General features: G+C 47.1%; 2 protein-coding genes across 3 annotated transcripts in view; both read left to right on the top strand.

The window, feature by feature from the left end:
* The window catches only part of LOC132378760 (uncharacterized), a 60758-nt gene extending 50114 nt beyond the window's left edge, over positions 1-10644 (top strand). Inside the window, exon 2 of the mRNA XM_059945904.1 lies at positions 10509-10644. The gene's annotated coding sequence lies outside the window, so the exon portion shown is untranslated. The remainder of the gene's footprint in view (positions 1-10508) is intronic.
* crtc3 (CREB regulated transcription coactivator 3) overlaps positions 1-21628 on the top strand; it is a 139102-nt gene that overhangs the window by 23185 nt on the left and 94289 nt on the right. For both annotated transcript variants that reach the window (XM_059945902.1, XM_059945903.1), the window contains exon 2: positions 13130-13240. In XM_059945902.1, the coding sequence (XP_059801885.1) occupies positions 13130-13240 (111 nt within the window). The remainder of the gene's footprint in view (positions 1-13129; positions 13241-21628) is intronic.

The following is a 21628-nucleotide window of genomic DNA, read 5'->3' on the forward strand; positions in this document are numbered from 1 at the left end:
AGTGACAACTTCAATTTGAGCAGTACTCACAAAATGCTGGAGGAAGGCAGCAAGTCAGGCAGCATTTATGAAGGGGAATAAACAGTCGATGTTCAGGCCAAGATACTTCTTCAGAACTGGAAAGAGTGTGGCAGAAGCCAGAATAAATTTGAATTTAACGTTTCATCTCCCAGCCACCATGTACTTGTATTCTATTTGTCTTCGAAACTTTTTGTGAAATAGGAAGCTAATTGAGGTGGGGGGGGGTGTTACAAATTTATCTTCTCACATCTTCACAACACAGATGGAGTGACTATCAATAACTAGATTTCTGGCTAACACACACAAAATGCAGGAGGAACTCAGCTGGTCGGGCAGCATCAGTGGAAGGGAATAAAGAGTCGATGTTTTGGGCTGAGACCCTCATCTCGACAGGTTTTTGACAACCGGAGGATTGTATTCTGATCCTGACCGGATGTGTCCGCACACAGATACTTTGTTTCATGGCCACTGCTTGCTGGATGAGATTTTCCTTCCTGAAGCCAGTCTTGTGTTGGTCAGTTTGGACAGTCTCAATTTCGCTCGTTGAACGTAGAGAAGGAATCTGGGTTGAGCCAGCAATAGTTTTGATAGTCTTTTCATTCTGAAATCAATTATAACTTGAATGGTGATATTCAATTGGTTGAGGAAGCTAGTGTGGGATGTGGTGAGCACCTACGTGAGAAGTCTTACCACAGAACTGGTCAGTTCCACACCTCCTGGTCAGCTCTACTCTTACCTAAGTAGCCCCTTGCACACTGTAACATCTACACTGCCATTGACCTAGGCTCAATTCCACCACCATCTGTAAGGAGTTTATCGTTCTCCCTGTGACTGCATGGGCCACTTTCCTCTGACACTCAAGAACGCACAGGTTAGTAGGTTATTTGGTCACATGAGTGTCACTGGGCAATGACGGCTTATTGGGTTGGAAAGACCCTGCTACCGTGTTGTATCTTTTTAAAAAAAATTTTGTTCAGGCTGATTCAATGATGAGATTTACTGTCAGTTACACTGCTGGCATTTAGGGCAGCAATGAAGATCCTCTATCTCTGGCAGTGCTCAGGGCTCCCTTCACCATGCCAGTAGCTTTCTCTCCGTTTTCACTACTGTCAGCCATGCAAGTCCTGGGCGGAGGCTCAGGAATGCCATCACACTCAGATGTAGAAGGATTCTTCATTGCTGTTTCTATAATTTTGTTTGACCAGTCAGGGTTGTTAACCCTGAGCTGAACCCCTCCTGGTAGAGGACCAGTAGACCACTGCCCTTTGACCTGTCTGCATGGGTGAGAAAGGATGTCTGAATGATCTTTTCCAAACCTACTGATTCCTGTAGTTACCTTGATGGTACCGTTTCCCAGACTCACTTGTAAGAATGCAATAATCTTCTTTCATTTGCACAGTAGTGTAGTGGCTATTGTAACACTGCTACAATGAAAGCAACCAGAAAATCGGGTTTGATTCCTGCCTCTGTCTGTCAGGAGTTTGTACGTTCTCCCTGTGACTCCATGGTTTCCTCTGGATGTTCCGATTAACTCCCACAGTCCAAAGAAGTATGTCTAGGATTAGTAAGTTATGGGCATGCAGTGTGTCACATACAGACTGCATCCAGCACATCACAAACAACACATTTCACTGTATGTTTTGATATGTAGTTGCAGGAAAAAGTTTGTGAACCCTTTGCACTTACCTGGTTTCCTGCATTAATTACTCATAAAATGAGGTCTGATCTATATCTAAGTCACAATAATAGACAAACACAATTTGTCTAAGCTAATAACACACAAACAATTGTACTTTTCATGTCTTTATTGAACACATTGTTTAATTATTCACAGTCCAGCTGGAAAAAGTATATGAACCCTTGTACTTGATAACTGGTAGAACCTCCTTTTAGCAGCGATAACCTCTACCAAATATTATCGAAAGCTGCTGATCAGACTTGCACAACATGGAGGAGAAATTTTAGACCATTTCTCCATTCAAAGCTGTTTCAGTTCATTGATATTTCGAGGATACCCTCTTCAGGCCATGTCACAGCATCTCAATTGGGTTAATGAGTGGACTCTGACTTGGCCATTCCAAAACACAAATTTCTTCTTTTTAAACCTTTGTTGTTGATTTGCTCTTGGCTTTGTATCATTGTGTTGTATCATCCAGCTTCTATTAAGCTTCAGGTGACGGGCCAGTACTTAGACAATAAAATAAACATTTTTGTGTTCACTGTTCCTTCAACAATTGCAAGCTGTTCTGGCCCTGAGGCAGCAAAACAGCCCTAAACCATGATGTTCCTTCCACCAGTTGGATGAGGTTTTGGTGTGGGTGTGCTTTGCCCTTTTTCCTCCAAGCATAGCGGTCGGTATACATTTCTGCCAAAAAGTTCAAGGTTTGTCTCATCTGTCCACAGAACATTGTCCCAGAAGCATTGTGGAACTGGTAGTCTTTTACGTGCAGCAATATTTTTTGGAGAGTAGTGGTTTCCTCCATGGTGTCCTTCCATGAACACCATTCTTGTTCAGTGATTTTCTTATAATGAACATATGAACAGAGACTTTTCCAAGTTCTAGAGTTTTCTGCAGGTCTTTTGCTGTTCCCCTTGGGTTCTTTTTCACCTCCTTCAGCATTGCACATTGTGCTCTTGGTGTGATCTTTGCAGGATGCTCACTCCGACAGAGTAGCAACAGTACTGTATGTCCTCCATTTGTAGGCAGTATCTCTTGCTGTGGACCTCTGTACACTTGGGTCTTTAGAAATGCTTTTGCAGCCTTTTCCAGCTTCATTCATCTCTACAATTCTTCTTCTGAGGTTCTCTAAAAGTTGTTTTGATTGTCTGCATGATGCACACAAGCAGATCTTTCTTGAGAAGAGCAGGCTCTGTCGGTAATATGACTTCTTGTGTCTTTTTTTATAGGGCAGGGCACCTCTACAACCCACACCTCCAATCTCATCTCATTGATTGGAACACTAGACTCCAAATAACTTTTGTAGAAGGCATTACCCTAGAGGTTCAGATGCTTCCTTGAAACTAGACTGGCTGTTTAAATGGTGTACTCAGTGTTTACGAGAAGTAGTACAATTGAGTGTTACTAGTTTAGGCAGATTGTGTTTGTCTATTATTGTGACCTAGATGAAGATCAGACCAAATTTTATGAGTAATTAACATAGAAAACCAGGTAAGTGCAAAGGGTTCACAAATCTTTTTTCCTGCAACTGTATACATGACAAATAAAGCTAAGTCCATTATGGGTAAAGCCCTCCACACCATTGAGCACATCTACACAAAAAGCTGCATCCATCATCAGGGACCCCCACAACCCAGGATGTGCTCTCTTCTTCCTGATGGCAGCAGCAAGGTACAGAAGTCTCAAGACCCATGCCACCAGGTTCAACCATTACTCCTCAACCATCAGGATCTTGAACCAAAGGCTTCAGTCAGCTTCACTCACACCATCACTGAACTGACCAGGGTCCTATATAGCTGCAACTTTACCTCTCAGCTCTTAAACTGAGTCCCACGGTTGATGAAGGCCAATGCACCGTATGCCCTCTTAACCACAGAGTCACCCTGCGCAGCAGCTATGGACTTGGACCCTAAAATCCCTCTGATCCTCCATACTGCCGAGAGTCTTACCATTAATACTATATTGTGCCATCATATTTGACCTACCAAAATGAACCATCTCACGCTTATCTGGGTTGAACTCCATCTGCCGCTTCTCAGCCCAGTTTTGCATCCTATCAATGTCCTGCTGTAAGCTCTGACAGCCCTCCACACTATCCACAACACCCCCAACCTTTGTGTCATCAGCAAATTTACTAACCCAACCCTCCTCTTCCTCATCCAGGATGTTTATAAAAATCACAAAGAGGAGGGGTCCCAGAACAGATCCCTGAGGTACACCACTGGTCACCATCCTCCATGCAGAATATGACCCATCTACATCCACTCTTTGCCTTCTGTGGGCAAGCCAATTCTGGATCTACAATGCAATGTCCCCTTGAATTCCATGCCTCCTTACTTTCTGATAAGCCTTGCATGAGGTACCTTATCAAATGCCTTGCTGAAATCCATATACACTACATCTACAGCTCTACCTTCATCAATGTGTTTAGTCACATCCTCAAAAAATTGTATCAGGCTCGTAAGGCACGACCTGCCTTAGACAAAGCCATTCCTAATCATATTATGCCTCTCCAAATGTTCATAAATCCTGCCTCTCAGGATCTTTTCCATCATCTTACCAACCACCAACCATTTTTGTATTTGCACAGTTTGTTGTCAATTGCACACTGGTTGAATGCACAAATTTGTGTGGTCTTTCATTGATTCTGTTACAGTTATTATTCTGTGGATTTATTGAGTATGCCCTCAAGAAAATGAATCTCAGGATTATATATGGTGACATGTATGTACTTTAATAATAAATTTACTTTGAATTTTACTCTTAAATTTTTACCTCCATTGCATCTGTTCCCAGAATGAGGATTTCCATTGCAGGACATCTGAGAAACCCCCATTTTCCCCCCAGAAATGGGGTTTTCCTTTCACTATTATCAATGCTGCCTTCTCCTGTATTTCCTCCATTGTAGAGGGCGTGTCTGCAGTCACCCCATTGTACCTCACCCCTCTGTACGTAACCGAGATGGGGTTCCCTTTGTCATGATGCTCCATATCCAACATCTCATTCTCTGCACTTCTGCCATCACCAATGGGTTCTCACCACATCGTTTCTTCCCTGATTTGCTCTCTTTTATTTACATCAGTGAGAACTGACGCAAACCGGGGAATCGCTTTATCAAACACCTTTATGGGTCTACCATAACAGCCAGGATATCCTGGTGGCCAGTGATTTTAATTCCACTTTCCGTACCTTCTATGGCCTCCTGTTCTGCCACAGTGAGGCCGGGCGCAGGTTGGAGGAGCAACGCCACATATTCCGTTCACATAGTTTCTGATCTGCCGACATGAATGTTGATTTCTTTGACTTCCGGTAACCACTTCTCCAAACTACCACCCCCCCCCCCCCCCCCCAGCACAAACAGGTGGCCTTCTCATTATTTCTCTTCCTTTCACAACTTGCACATCACGTTGAACACTCTGCCCTCTGGTTCCCTTTATTCCATGGTCCACTCTCTTCTATCAAATTCCTCCTCCTTTGGCCCTTTCACCTATATGTTGTACTTTCTCTTCATTTTTCCCTTCCCAGCTTCTCACATCATTCCCTTTCATGCCACCCTCTCCCACCAACTACCTTCCTCCGTACCTGCCAGCTAGTACCCCTCCTCCTCAAGTCCATCACCCCTTCTGGGCATAGGCCACCAACAGGAGCTCTGTCCTGGACCAGTTCTTTTCCCAGGTCTAGCCCACCTTGGTGTATCCTTCCTCTTCCAGTGATGAGGTCTATGGAGCTTCTGTTGGCATTTCCGTAGCACTTTTTTTAACAGGATGGGGTTGCTTGCCCGAGGTCCACCTCTTCTTTCACAGCCAGTCTTGGGACCATCTATGGCGGAGTTTCCTTCCTCGTATTCTGGCTTCAGCCCCCTTCCTTTCCAGTCCTGATGAAGATTTGGCCTGTTTATTTCCCTCCATCGATGCTGCCTGCCCTGCAGAGTCCCCCAGCATTTTGTGTGTGTTCCTCTGGATGGAACTGACCTCCTTGGTGTTTTTCACAGCCTCTGCAATCAGTCAAGTATTTGTGAAGGGCTTTTGTTGATGTAATGTTTGCACATTGAAAGCTCTCACAAACACCACTGTAATAGAACACCAGACAGCGGTGGGAGATCAAGTCAGTGGGTATACTTAAAGCAGCGGTTGATTGCTTTTCAATAGTAGATCTCAAAGATTCTGGTGAGATAGCAGGAGAATGGGATTGAGAGGGAAAAGAAATCAGCTGCGATCAAATGGCAGAGCAGGCTTAATGGGCCGAATGGCCTAATTTGCTTCTATATTTGATTGTTAAAGTCATGTGGTCTTGTACCCTCTTGCCTAATGATGAAGGCCTCCATACAACTTCAGAAACAGAGGTGTGTTCAGGTCCTGGTGTGGGTGCGTTGTGTGCTGAGTTTGAGAATAGATTGGTGCCAGCTGCTTCTTCTGACTCTGTATGTGGTCACGGACCTGTTAGAAATTCCCAGCAGCACCTGATAAGGGAATCAGCAGATATTCCAGGCGCTTTGGAGACAGGAGATTGCAGATGCTGGAATGAAGAGCAAGAAACAATCTGCTGGAGGAACTCAATGGGCTGAGCTGTTTCTCTTGGGGGGGGGGGCGGTGAGAGAGGAACTGCTGATGTTTCAGGTGGAGACTCTGAATCAGAACTGAGAGCGGAGAGGGAAGGTAGCTGATATGAAGAGGGGAGGGGTCAGACAGGATCGGGTTGGTAATCAGTGGACTGAGGATCCCTTCAGAACAGATAAAGAGGAATTTCTTCAGCCAGAGGGTGGTGAATCTGTGGAATTCATTGCCACAGACAGCTGTGATAGGTTTTTGATTAATCAGTGTGTCAAAAATTATGGGAAGAAGGCAAGCGAATGGTGTTGAGAGGGAAAATAAATCAGCCATGATGGAATAACTGAGCAGAGTCAATAGTCGGAATGGCCTAATTCTACACTTATGTCTCACGGTCTTTAATTATGTAGGTAGACTGGGTAGAAGCACAAATAATGGCCAGGTTACGCTGTGTCATGAAACCTTTAGTATTAGCACATTTAGAGTCTTGCTTCAATATACTACCTGAAAGGCAGTATCTGATTCTGATGAGAGAAACCCCTACACACACACTTTTACTCTGGTAACCTTCCCCTTTCTTTCCTGTCCTGTAGAATGGTCTCCGCCGGAACCTTTGAAGTTTATTCATTTCCAAAGATGCTGCCTGACCTGCTGAGTTCCTCGAGCATTTTTTGTGTTGCTTTCGAATCTCGGATAGTTCGGCATTCTTTCCATGTTAGCACAAAGTGTCAGATTGTTTGCACTTAAATCCCTGGAGTAGAATATGACTGAAACACAGGGTGAGGACACGGTCATCTTGACCAGGCAATTTCTGGTCAAAAGGATGATGTGTGGAATTTTCAGTTCTGTAACAAGGCATCAAAATGAATGGGTGAGTCAGTAGGAGGCTTGCAGAGAGGGCTTGGTTCACTACGCAGCAGAGGTGGTGATGGCGACGGTGGGGCTGGGCTGCTGGTTGACACAATCAGGTTCCCAAGGAAAGTACCTTGGACAGTGCAGTGTTCCTGCAGGGTTGACTGCTCTCCCTTGGACTTGGGCATCTCTGTCTCTTGACTCGTGCAGTGTGAATGCAGGGCTGCAAGTATATTCTTGAAACCATGCTGGAGCGAGGTTGATTGTTGTCTCTGGCTTGTTTGGCGTCACATGTCTGGATGGCACTGATCAGTTGAGAAAGCCGAGGGATTACGCAAACATGACGATCTTGAGGCTGAAAAGCTTCTTGGCAAGTTACCAGTTTTCAAAAGGTCACATTTAATATGAAAACAAAGCACCAACTGCATTTTTGTGAAATCTTTTCAAAGAACTAGGATTGGTTTCTGATTTTACCTGCACTCTATTGCTTGCTCAATCTGCAGAACCTTAACACTGATTAGATTGCTTCATGGGTGAATTGGTTACACATTATTCTCAGTCTGACGCTGCAGTTATCCCTTTCCCAGGCCATGCCCGATGTATTATCGAGTAACAAAGTTCCTTTTCTCGATGTGGTCTCTAAGCATTTACTTACTCATTCCACTTTCCCTTTATAATTCATTTGTGGTCGACAGGTTTTGCTGAAGAAGGCCAGTATTTACAGCTGAACCTGAAGGGGGGTGGTGAGTGCACTCCGCAACCAAGGATGTGGTAGGGTGGTGTAGGCTGGAAGGTGTCATTTTAAAGTGGGTGCAGAGACAGGAATCTGGGGGTTCACAGGCACAAATGTTGACCATTAAAAAGAGCTGAGAACTTCAGGATTGTGCACAGTAGCACATTCTGCTGCTCTGGTCCTCTGCCATGACGTCAGAGGCTCCCTTGGATAGGGGATGTGCAGTTTCAGTCATTGGAGTTAGAGATTGATGCACAGTGGAAGCAGGGCCTTCAGCCCATAGCATCCTCCCTGCAAGTCCTAGTTGCTTATGTTTGGCCGTAACCCTTCAAGCCCCTCCCTTCAAAGGACCTGTCTATATTCTTCTTAAATGCAACAGTTCTACCCACTTTTGACCACTTCCTCTGGTACTCACTGCCCTTTGTGTAAAGAAGTTGCCTCTCAAGTCTCTTCCCTCTTGTGTTTCTGTGTCCTCTAGTCCTGTTTCTATTCCCCACCCCTGGGGGAAATGGCTGTGACTGTTCACCTTATTTGTACCCTTCATGCTTTTATAAACCTCTGTGAGGATACCCCTCATTTTCCTGTGCTCCTGGGAATAAAGATACGGCGTGGCTAACCTCTGCCAACAACTCAGCCCCTCCAGCCCAGGCAGCGTCCTCTTAAATCTCTTCTGCACACACTCCAGCTTCATGGTGTCTTTCCTGTAACAGTGTGACCAAAGCTCTACACAACGCTTCAAATGGGGTCTCCCTATTGATTTATATAATTGCAACAGAGAGCCCCAGCTCCTAAAGTCCACCCTGACTGGTGAAGGGCAGCATGCAAAACCCTGCTTCACCACCTTGTCTACTCAGCGAACTCCCACGTCATCCACTAGAACAGGGGTCGGCAACGTTTACCACTGAAAGAGCCAATATGGACCCATTTCCCACAGAAAAGAAAACACTGGGAGCCACAAAATGAAATAACACTGCATACAACGGGTTTTTTTTGCCTTTATGCTATGTATAAGCAAACTATAATGTGTTGCATTTATGAAATTGATGAACTCCTGCAGAGAAAACGAAATTACATTTCTGCATGCAACAAAAACATTTTGAACTCCGAAAAAAAGACGTTGGGTTGAAGGTTACTCCATAGTTAGCCTACCTTGGATCGAAGAATTAAAAGAAAGCGCGCACTGGCGGGTGTCAGGCATTGGCAGTTGTGATCTATATTAATAGCGATAAAAAAACACGTTGTAGCGGTGTGCTACACACAGCGCTAAAATAAAGACTGCAGTCAAAGGTAACTTTATTCGAACTAAACAGCCTTGCTTTAAAGCCTCCCTCAACCCATCCCCGTGGGCGCGGATGCTCCAAAAGACACGTACTCACAAACCCCCGTAGGCTATCTCCCTTAGCCGGAACGGTGGCTAATTGTGAGCGGGTTCGGATGTGCCAGGAAATGGTGTCTCCACAAAGTTTTCAGATTGTACAAGATCACCATAATCTTCAAATTTCGAATTACATTTCAAAAGCTAACAAACCACGGGGAGCCGCATCACAGAGATGAAAGAGCCGCATGTGGCTCCGGAGACGCAGGTTGCCGACCTCTGCACTAGAATCAATGCCCTGCCTTTCACTGTATGGCTCCTAGCCTGGTTTGAATGTCCAGTGCATAACTTTACTCCATTTCTAAGTTGAAATCCATCTGCCATTCCTCAGCTGCAATTCATTGTAACCTGCTTCACTATCAACAACACCTCCTAATTTGAATCATCAGCAGATGTGCTAATTATTCCATGTACTGCATATTCACATGCAAATTATTTACATACAGGATGTAATGAATAACAAAGGTCCCAACACTGTCTACTGGAGCACTCAACTGGTCACAGGTCTCTAGTCTTCGTCCTCTCCTTTGGCTTCACGTATGGGCACCTTTAATGGTCTTTAAGCAGGCCTGGACTTGCCTATGACTGTCAAAGTAACTGAAGAACCTCTTGAGATTGTCTTTAACCCTGCCTGTCAAATCCTTCTGAGTGTGCCTGGAAAAGGTGGAGTTGTTCATCACCAACTGGAAGATTTGTTAGGGATGTTCATCATTAACCGTGGCTTTCAAAGAGTAAATGTGGAGAAACTCCACTGGTTGCTAGGTTGGAAATCAAAAGACGCAGACAATAACCCAATTGGCAGAATGTGAAGAAATGAGAATTTGTTGCATGGTGCAGGTTCTTCTAATTTGGAATTCACTTTATAAAAGAAAATATAGTTGTAACTTCCCTGGGGAACTTGGGGTTGAAAGTAAGTGTGAGGGAAATGGGCAAGAGTGGACTAATTAGATAGATCTCTTTGAGAGTTGATGCCAAATACTATTGCCCTAAGCTGTCAGATACAGTGAAGAGCTGCAAAATCAGATCTTGAGATGTTGCTGAAACTGGCCTTGAACTTCCTGGGAAAGAGTGTTTGGTTTGTGTTTTTTCTGGTCATAGATCTTCACCCGTTCTGCTGCATTGTAGTCACCCATGGGAATGTGGGGCTGATTTGGGAGTGATGTCTCCTTGATGCCTGGTTGAATGAGGTTACAGGAGGACATCTATTCCTTGTGGTATCACAGCCCGTTATCATGAGAGAATGAGCTGATTGTCCGTGTTTCAAGGAAGCCAATGTTTGACAAATATTTACTGGTCTTAAAGGGTTACTGAACCAGTGGACAGGAGGAAATCTGCAGATGCTGGAAATTCAAACAACAACACACACACAAAATGCTGGTGGAACACAACAGGCCAGGCAGCATCTATAAGGAGAAGCTCCGTCGATGTTTCGGGCCGAGACCCTTCGTCAGGACTAACTGAAAGGAAAGATAGTAAGAGATTTGAAAGTAGTGGGGGGAGGGGGAAATGTGAAATGATTGGAGAAGACCGGAGGGGGTGGGATGAAGCTAAGAGCTGGAAAGGTGATTGGCGAAAGTGATACAGAGCTGGAGAAGGGAAAGGATCATGGGACAGGAGGCCTCAGGAGAAAGAAGGTGGGGGAGGAGCACCAGAGGGAGATGGAGATCAGACAAACAACTAAATATGTCAGGGATGGGGTAAGAAGGGGAGGAGGGGCATTAACAGAAATAAACTGAACCAGTGGAAGATGAATTCGATTGGGAAAAATTTAATTTGCTCAATTTTCCGAATTAGTTTTTGACTCCTTGTCAGGATGCCTGACAACATTCTTGCTCTTGTATCGATAGTGACTATTGAACAAGCATTGACTGATATTAAACTGGTTGCATTGTTGCTTGCTGCTGTCCCCACATCATTGCATTTGTAGTCTTGCTGCCTGCAAACTCTATTGTACATGGAATGTATGCACCGACCTACAACCTGGTAGACAAGACAAATGCAGCTGTCATTTTGTCATGTAGTGCAGAATTCCACTAAAAGAATTGAATGAAATGCTGTGATGTTAATTTGGGGTCTCGGGTATGCAGGGTGCTTGGTCTGTCCGGGAATGAGCATTATGGAATTTGGATTGTGCTTTTTTCTTTGAGATGGGAGACAGGTGGAAGTCTGAAGTGTTGAATGAAGGGTCTGGCAGAGTACTGGTGTAGATGTTGGTCTGTATCCAGAAGTCTGAAATATTGATCTTGATCCATCAGTTCAAATCCTGCTGTAGCAGCTGGGTAATTTCAAATTCAGGTAATTAAATAGATCTGGCAACAATGAAATTATTGACCTTTAGATAAAACTCAGCAGTTGGAATTTTGCCCATCATTCTCATTCCTCTGTGACGATGCCCTTTATATTATACACACATTCACCTTTTGTGGTAGAATACTTACTTGGCCAGGTCTGTTTGTGACTGGACTGATATGTCATTAACTCTTAATCAACTAAATATCAGGCTGGACAGTCTTAATGGGCGGCAAGATAGAGTAATGGTTAGTGTAGCACTGTACAGCACCAGTGATCAGCATTCAGGGTTCAATTCCCATTGCTGTCTGCAAGGAGTTTGTACATTCTCCCCGTGACTGTGTGAGTTTCCTCCCACATTCCAAAGACTGATTAGGGTTATTAAGTAGTGGCATGCTGTTTTTTGTGCTGGAAACATGGGTGATTCTTGCCCAGCACAATCCTTGCTGATTTGATGTAAACAACACATTTCACTCTGGTTTCTTACCTCTTTTCATCTGCCTCTCACCTCCCCTTGGGATCATCCTCCTTCCCCCTCTCCTCTGTTATCAGATTCCATCTGCACCAGTCCTCTACCTTTCCCACCCACCCGGCTTCACCCATCACCTTCCAGCTAGACTCCTTCCCCTCCCCCCACCTTTTTATTCTGTTGTCTTCCCCCTTCCTTTTCAGTCCTTAAAAAGGGTCTTAGCCTGAAGCATCAACTGTTTATTCATTTTTAATAGATGCTGCCTGACCTGCTGAGTTCCTCCAGCATTCTGTGTGCGTTGCTTTGGATTTCTTTTATCTGCAGAGTTCTTTGTGTTTATGCATTTCACTGAATAACTGGATGTCTCGATGTACCTGTGACAAATAAACCTAACCTAATTGTCTGAAACATGTCAGTCTGTTGAGTTTGGAGCAGAGATTGGCCCTCGATCCATTTGTAGCTCATCTGATCTGGGCTTAGTTCTGTTCATGTGAGCCTGGAATTTCCCGGAATTAGGACTTTTACTGCTTTCACTGACTTTGCTGTCTGGGTTTAAAGCATTCCAAAGCTTCACAGTACTTGAGAAGAAATTCTTTCCCATTGTCATCCTCAGTGATAGCCTTGCCAGTGATCTCCGAATCTCCATAAATAAATGTTTAAGGGAAACATGATGGGGAACGTCTTCACTCAGATGGTGGTGAGAGTGAAAACAAGCTGCTAGTAGTTTCAACACTGAAGAGAATTGTGGATTAGTACACGTCAAAGGGACAGGGCAGAATAATAGTTCGGCATGGACTAGATGGGCTGAAGGGTCTGTTTCAGTGCTGTAGGCCTCTGAGTAATCTACAAGATAAAAGGTTAATTGCAAATTTCCTTCCGCACAGTGGTATCGAAACTACAAGCAGACGTGTTAACCTTGAGCTATGGACCCACACAAACTGATATGATACACTTAAAGCACCTTCACTGAATGGAAAGCTGGATGAGTGTAGAAGGACATTTACATTTGCATTGAGTAAAGTGAAGGAGGTTTGGATAAAGTGTAGCTGTCCATAGACTAGTAGGGCAAATGCTCTTTAGTCTGTATAGTTGGATGAACTATCAAGCTCTTTGAATGGATTACTGTTGTAACTCTAGGCTGACATAATTTTCTACTCATTCCTAGGTCCAGTTGCACAAGCTGCATCACTTGCGTTTGGCACAGACTCGAGCTCAGTATTATGGAGGATCGTTACCCAACGTCAATCAGATTGGTAACAACACAACTGACTTCCAGGTATGCATTGAAGGACAGTTCTGCATTCTTGTAGCTTCCTCCCAGATTTCTGTGGTGGCCTCTTGCTTTTCACTCATCCAGACCTGCTTGTCTTCCCTTCCCTCTCACTTAACCTCTCAACTTCTCCTTCCCTATTTGTGCTCCTCAAGCTTGAGTTGCTCCTTTACATTTGTGACATTTTTTGACTAGTCAGGGCATCAAAGGATACGTGGAGAAGGCAGGAGAGTGGGGTTGAAAGGGAAAATAAATCAGCTGTGATGGAATGACGAACAGATGCCATGGGCCAAGTGGCCTAATTCTGTTCCTGTGTCTTATGGCCTTATCAGTGACGATGTTTCTGGTTTTATCATTGTATAACTAATTTATTATTTAGTAAGATTGGTGGAGTGGTTTCTCTGTAATCTCTCCAGTGATGTAGCTGCTTATTGGCCTGATTGTATGTTTGTTTCTTTTTCCCTCTGGTTTTCATTGGTGGAAGTTACAGGTGGAGTTGTTTCTCTGTAATCTCTCCAGTGATATCATTTGTACATGAGGCTGCTTATTGGCTTGATTGTATGTTGGTTTCTCTTTCCCTCTGGTTTTCATTCCTTGCGCTGCAGCTGTTGCACGTGAGCCTATATCTTACCCACTCCACTGGCTTTTCAACTCACAGAACTAAACTCTCCAAATCTGAGTTTGCATTAGTGCTTTAGAGGATACGGCTTGTCTCAAGTGGGAAATGTAGACTGCCAAACCTGAGATTGCTATAGTCTTCTGTATCTATGTTCACAGTACAGACCCTTCAGCCCATGATGTTGTGCCAACTTCAAGATAAATCCAATCTTTCCCTCTTACATAGCCCACTATTTTTCTACCGTCCATCTGCCTATCTAGGAGTTTTTTGAATGTCCCTAATGTATCTGTCTCTATCACCACCCCTGGCAGTGCATTCCAAACCATTCCATTCCATTTACTGTGTGTAAAGAAAACAGTTTATCTCTGCCATCACATAGTGCTTTCTTCCAATCATCTTAAAATTATGTCCCTTCATATTAGCCATTTCCGCCTTGGGAAAATGTCTCTGGCTCAATCTATGCCTCTTGTCATCTTGTACATCTCTATCAAGTCACCTCTTATCCTCCTTCGCTCCAGAGAGTAAAGCCCAAACTCGCTCAATCTATGCTTTTGAGACTTACTCTCTAATCCAGGCAGTATCCTGGTAAATCTCCTCTGCACCACCTTTAAAGCTTCTAAATTCTTCCTACAGTGAGGAGACCAGAACTGAACGTAATACTCAGAATCTGGTCTAACCAGGGTTTTATAGAGCTCACAGGTCTTGAAATCACTCTCCTGACTAACGAAGCCGGAATAGTGTGGGGGGAAGGGAAGGAGATACAAGTTTCTTCCCCCTTCTTTTCCAGCCCTGATAAAAGGTCTTGGCCCAAAACAGCAACTGTTTATCCCCCTCCATAGATGCTGCCTGACCTGCTGAGTTTCTCCAGCATTTGTTGTTCAGCATTTCCAGCATCTACAGACTCTCTGGTGTTTATTATCTATCATTACAGATATATTATTTCACCTTTCTGCAATGTAATAAGGATGCAATGAATCTAAACAAATGTTTTAATCTTTTTACTTGTATGAATATTTGTCCCATTTTAAGATTATAATCTCATTTTGTGGATCACATGTAAATTCTGAACTATTAACTTTATCTCTGGGGGTTGACATCACCTGGATTAAGTTACTTGCTTTAACCATGTCAGGCCTCCACAGTTTTGTCTGCAGTTAAAATCTGCACCCTACAGTTGTCAGATTTTGCAAGAAAAATGTTCATTAAATGAGGTGCTATGATCTATGTTTGTGACACTGGCTGAAACACAGCGCAGTGGATGAAATTTCAGTGAAATGTATATTCATCCAATTTAGTAAACCCAATACCTTTCACTAACCTCGGACATTGTGCCAGCCCCCAGGAAATCTATTTGGAAATGTCTACTGTATGTGTAGCTAATTGTTAGTCTGATTGTGTTTGTTCTACCTCTCTCTCGTTTGCCCTGGTCTTCACTTCCCCATTTCTCAGACTATAGCATAGCCTACAGTTTTCCTGACCCACCTTTTTCTAAGCAGCTTTCCTCCCTTTGAGTTTGCCACCAGAGCTGTAGTTCTGTTTGACACTGATTGGGAAATCTTCACTACGTGACATGAAATCCCTCCAACAATCCCAGGAGATGCCTTGTCAGTTGTTAATCGTGTTGTCATAGCCTCCACAGCTTCATTCATTTCTCAGAAGTCAAAGTAAGTTTACTTAGCCAGTAACATCTTGAAGGATCCCTCCCACCCTGCTCGGGGACTGTTTGTCCCACTCCCATCAGGGAGGAAGCTACAGAGCTTCCATGTCAGGACCACCGGACATTACTTTCTCCAGGGAGTGAGGCTGATCAACACCCCCAAGCACTACTACTACCTCATTTCCTGTCAGTCACCCTGCGCCTAGTGTTATTTTTATTATTGTGTTCTTTATCTTATTGTGTTTTTTTTTGCTGCGTCGGATCAGGAGTAACAATAATTTCATTCTCCCTGACACTTGTATTCTGAAATGACATTAAACAATCTTGAATATACTTTGCACAGGTCACCTTGAGATTCATTTTCTTGCAGATATTTACAAGAAAATAAAGGAATGCAATTGCAGTTATGAAAAGATATATACTGTAGCGCCTCATTTCCTAGCGTATCCGAACCGACTCACAATTAGATAGCCTACGGGGGTTTGCGAGCACAGAGCTTTGGAGCCTCTTCGCCATGGGGGGCCGGTTGACAGAGGCTTAAAAGTGAGGCTGAAGTTTTCGAATAAAGTTTTTCCTTCGACTGCAGTTACCGACTCCGTGTCGTAATTTTGGCGCTGCTTGTAGCACACCGCTACAATTGGTGACCCCGACGGTCCAAACGATTTTTGGACCAGAAATGACCGACGCCGCCTCTGTTCATGCGGTTTCGTTGAAACTGCCGGGTTTCTGGACACAGCGCCCGGACCTATGGTTCCAGCAAGCCGAAGCCCAATTCCACGTTCGCCGGATCACCTCAGAAGACACCCGCTACTACTACGTGGTGGGCTCCCTCGACCAGGACACAGCTGCCCAGGTCGCGGAGTTCGTACAGTCGCCCCCGGCAGACGGCAAGTACACGGAATTCAAAGCCCTGCTCCTCAGGACTTTCGGACTCTCACGGCGCGAGCGGGCTGCCCGTTTACTGCACCTGGATGGCTTGGGCGACAGACCTCCATCGGCTTTAATGAATGAGATGTTGTCTCTGGCCGAGGGACACACAGGCCTCATGTTTGAGCAGGCATTCCTGGAGCAGCTGCCCGAGGACATACGCCTGCTGCTGTCCGACGCGGATTTCAGTGACCCCCGGAAGGTGGCAGCCCGGGCGGACTTGCTGTGGAACGCCAAAAAGGTGAGCGGGGCGTCCATCGCACAGATCTCCCAGCCACGCTCCCGGCAGCAAACCAGTCCGGGCCCGGCCGCAGAGCCCACTAACCCCCGGCCCAATGACCACTGGTGCTTCTACCACCAGCGGTGGGGCGCAGAAGCCCGCCGTTGCCGCCCGCCCTGCAAGTTCCCGGGAAACGCCAGGGCCAGCCGCCACTGATGGCTATGGCGGCTGGCCATCGGGATAGCCTCCTGTATGTGTGGGATAGAAGGTCGGGACGCCGGTTTTTGGTCGATACTGGGGCTGAGATCAGCGTTTTACCTCCGACGAGTTACGACACCCGCAGCAGGGCACCGGGTCCCCCCCTGAGGGCCGTGAATGGCAGCACAGTAAGGACCTATGGCACCCGTCAGGTGCAGCTACTGTTCGGCCCCAGCCAGTTCACGTGGGACTTCACACTGGCAGCCGTAGCCCAACCGCTTCTGGGTGCGGATTTTTTGCGAGCTCACAGCCTGCTGGTTGACCTGCCCAGGAAGAGACTGGTACACGCCGAGACCTTTCAGACGTTCTCCCTGGGCGCGGCCCAGTTGCCAGCCCCTCACCTCGGCTCCATCACGCTGTCCGACAACGACTTCACCAGGGTCCTGGCGGAGTTCCCATCGGTTCTGGCACCGCAGTTCACAGCAGCCATGCCCAGGCACGGCGTACAGCACCACATCCCGACACAGGGACCACCCCTCCATGCCCGTGCTCGGCGGCTTCCCCCGGACAAGCTCCGACTGGCGAAGGAGGAGTTCCAGAGAATGGAGGAATTGGGGATCATCCGGCGGTCCGACAGCCCCTGGGCTTCCCCCCTGCACATGGTGCCCAAAGCGACGGGGGGCTGGAGACCGTGCGGCGACTACCGCAGGCTGAACGAGGCTACCACACCGGACCGCTACCCTGTGCCGCACATTCAGGACTTTGCGGCAAACCTGCACGGCGCCCGGATCTTCTCCAAGGTCAACCTTGTCCGAGGGTACCATCAAATCCCGATGCATCCTGACGACGTCCCCAAAACGGCTCTCATCACCCCGTTTGGCCTCTTCGAGTTCCTCCGCATGCCGTTCGGCCTGAAGAATGCCGCACAGACGTTCCAGCGGTTAATGGACGCGGTGGGACGGGACCTGGACTTCGCGTTCATCTATTTGGATGACATCCTCATAGCCAGCGGCAGTCGTCAGGAGCATCTGTCCCACCTCCGTCAACTCTGCGCCCGACTGAGTGAGTACGGTCTTACAATCAACCCTGCCAAATGCCAGTTCGGACTTGATACCATTGACTTCCTGGGCCACAGGATTACTAAAGACGGGGCAACCCCTCTGCCCGCTAAGGTAGATGCGGTCCGCCACTTCCCCCGACCCACCACGATCAAAGGCCTTCAGGAATTCGTAGGTATGGTCAATTTCTACCGCCGCTTCCTCCCTTCAGCTGCCCGGATCATGCGCCCCCTGTTCGCCCTGATGTCGGGTCCGAGCAAGAACATTACCTGGGACGAGGAGTCCGCCGCCGCTTTCGTTCAAACGAAGGAAGCTTTGGCTGACGCCGCAATGCTAGTACATCCCAGAATGGACGCCCCTACCGCCCTCACAGTGGACGCATCAAACACGGCAGTCGGTGGGGTGCTGGAGCAGCTCATCGCAGGTCGCTGGCAACCCCTGGCGTTTTTCAGCAAACACCTGCGGCCACCCGAGCTCAAGTACAGTGCTTTTGACCGGGAACTGTTGGCGCTCTACCTGGCAATCCGGCATTTCAGGTACTTCCTAGAAGGTCGGCCCTTCACCGCGTTCACGGACCACAAACCGCTTACCTTTGCGTTTACGAAAGCATCCGACCCCTGGTCATCCCGCCAGCAACGCCACCTGTCCTACATCTCTGAATACACAACGGATGTCCGGCACGTCTCGGGTAAGGACAATGTCGTGGCGGATGCGCTCTCTCGCCCTGCCGTTCATGCCCTTTCCCAAGGGGTAGACTTTGAGGCACTGGCAGAGGCACAGCAGGTAGATGAGGAGATTCCGAGTTACAGGACTGCAGTCTCTGGTTTGCAGCTCCAGGACTTCCCCGTGGGCCCAGGTGAGAGGACCCTACTCTGTGACGTCGCCACCGGCCAGCCCCGTCCGGTCGTCCCCGCAGCCTGGCGGCGACGTGTTTTCGACTCCATTCATAACTTGGCGCATCCCTCCATCCGGACAACTGTCCGGCTGGTTTCCAGCAGGTTCGTTTGGCACGGTCTCCGCAAACAGGTCAGTGAATGGGCCAGAACGTGCATGCACTGCCAGACGGCCAAGGTTCAGCGGCACACCAAAGCCCCACCGCAGCAGTTCCATCCCGCCCACCGGCGTTTCGACCACATTCATGTGGATATCGTGGGCCCCCTGCCAGTGTCGCGCGGAGCGCGTTACCTCCTGACTATCGTGGACCGGTTCACAAGATGGCCAGAGGCGGTCCCGCTCACCGACACCACCTCCGAATCTTGCGCCCGAGCCCTGCTCGCCACCTGGATATCCCGCTTTGGTGTACCAGCCCACATTACCTCCGACAGAGGCGCCCAGTTCACCTCCAGCCTGTGGTCAGCTATGGCCAGCCTTTTGGGGACTCAGCTGCACCACACCACTGCCTACCACCCACAGTCAAACGGACTAGTGGAGCGTTTCCACCGTCACCTGAAGTCGGCCCTCATGGCCCGCCTGCGAGGAGCCAACTGGGCGGACGAGCTTCCCTGGGTCCTTCTCGGCATCCGCACAGCGCCCAAGGACGACCTGCACGCCTCGTCGGCCGAGTTGGTATACGGCGCGCCCCTGGCCGTCCCCGGAGAGTTCCTACCAGCCCCGAGGGGGCAAGAGGAAGAACCCGCTGCAGTCCTGGGCAGACTTCGCGAGAAGCTCGGTAACCTGGCCCCCATACCCACTTCACAGCATGGGCGGCACCCGACCTGCGTACCCAAAGACCTACGGAACTGTAAGTTTGTGTTTGTACGAAGGGGCGGGCATCGGCCACCGCTGCAGCGGCCATACGAGGGGCCGTTTACGGTGCTCCAGAACAACGGGTCCACGTTCGTGCTGGACGTTGGGGGGAAGGAGGAGGTTTTCACGGTGGACCGCCTCAAGCCGGCCCATGTGGACCTGGCGCAACCGGCCGAGTTTCCGGCGCCTCGGCGCAGAGGCCGACCTCCCAAGCAGGTTCTGGCCCAGGCTGTGGACATTGGGGGGTGTATCGCCGGTTCTGGGGGGGGGTTATGTAGCGCCTCATTTCCTAGCGTATCCGAACCGACTCACAATTAGATAGCCTACGGGGGTTTGCGAGCACAGAGCTTTGGAGCCTCTTCGCCATGGGGGGCCGGTTGACAGAGGCTTAAAAGTGAGGCTGAAGTTTTCGAATAAAGTTTTTCCTTCGACTGCAGTTACCGACTCCGTGTCGTAATTTTAGCGCTGCTTGTAGCACACCGCTACAATACATAAAGACTGTCAAGCAACCAATGTGCAAAAAAGACACATTCTGCCTATTTAAAAATAAATAAATAATACTGAGAACATGAATTGTACAGTCCATAGATTGTGGAACAGTTCAGTGTTGAGGTGAGTTAAGTTGTCCATGCTAGTCAGTAGCCTGATGGTTGAACCCGTGGGTGTAGGCTCTGAGGCTCCTGTGCCTCCCCCCCCGTGGTAGTAGCGAAAAGAGAGCACAGCCTGCATAATGCTGCTTTCTTGCAGCAGCCCCCCTCCTAGATGAGTTTGTAGTATGGTAGGGATGTTGATGGTTCTGGAGGGAAGCATTGAAAGCCAACAATCTCTATTGCTAAAAATCTTCAGAGTCATTTTGTAGGGTGTGTGACAAGGTCTTTTGTGATCGGCTGATCTAGAAGATTAAGATGATGGAGATCACATTCGGAATTAGCTTGGCCATAAAAGACAGGGTAGAGGCCGTGGACTGTTGTTTTGACTGGAGGTCTCTGACCACTGATATTTTCCAGGAATCAGTGCTGGGGCCTTTGTTGAAGATTAAAGACCTACAACAGATTAGCTTTATTTGTCACATGTACATTGAAACATACAGTGAGATGTTGGTTTGCATCAACGACCAGCACAGTCTGAGAATATGCTGGGGGCAGCCTGCAATTGTCACCATGTCACCATGTTTCTGGCACCAACATAATGTACTCACAACTCACTAACCCTTAGTAACCTGTACATCTTTGGAATATGGAAGGAAACCCACGCAGTCACAGAGAGAATGTACAAGGTCCTTACAGACAGTGTTTGGAATTGAACCCTGATCACTGGTGCTGTAAAGCATTTTGCTAGCTCTTATGCCACCATACTGTTCTGATACTTAGCATAATATGTCTGATTTTTGATAGTTTCTGATGTAAAATGTAAATGAATTGGTTGAAGATGTAGAATTACACAAAAATTGGAGGAATTGTGGATTGTGAAGAAGAATATGGCATGATATAGATCCATTGTACTCATGGGCAGAGAAGTGGCAGATGGAGTTTAATCCATGCAAATGTGAGGTACTGCATTTTGGGAGGTCAAATGTGAGGAGAAAGTTGCAGTAAACAGCAGGACCCCGAGGAACACTGATGTACAGAGGGATCTTGTGGTTCAAGACCAAAGCAGTTTGAAAGCAGCAAGGAGATAAGGAAGGTGTATGGGCTGCTTGACTTCATTGGTCGAGTCATTGAGTAGATGAGTTAGGAAGTTATGTTGCAGCTTATAGAACGTTGGTTGCATTGCATTTGGAGTATTGTATGCAGTTGTGGTCCTTGCATTACAGGAAGGATGTGGAGCCTTTGGGGAGGGTGCTGCCTGGGCTGGAGAGTATGCTTCATAAGGAGTGATTAGACAAAATTGGATTGTTACTCTGGAGCATCAGAGGCTGAGCGATGACCTAATAGATCAGAAGTGCCCAGTGCTAGAAGGTGAGAAGGTT

The sequence above is a fragment of the Hypanus sabinus genome, chromosome 21 (assembly GCF_030144855.1).
Source record: "Hypanus sabinus isolate sHypSab1 chromosome 21, sHypSab1.hap1, whole genome shotgun sequence".
Classification (NCBI taxonomy): domain Eukaryota; kingdom Metazoa; phylum Chordata; class Chondrichthyes; order Myliobatiformes; family Dasyatidae; genus Hypanus; species Hypanus sabinus.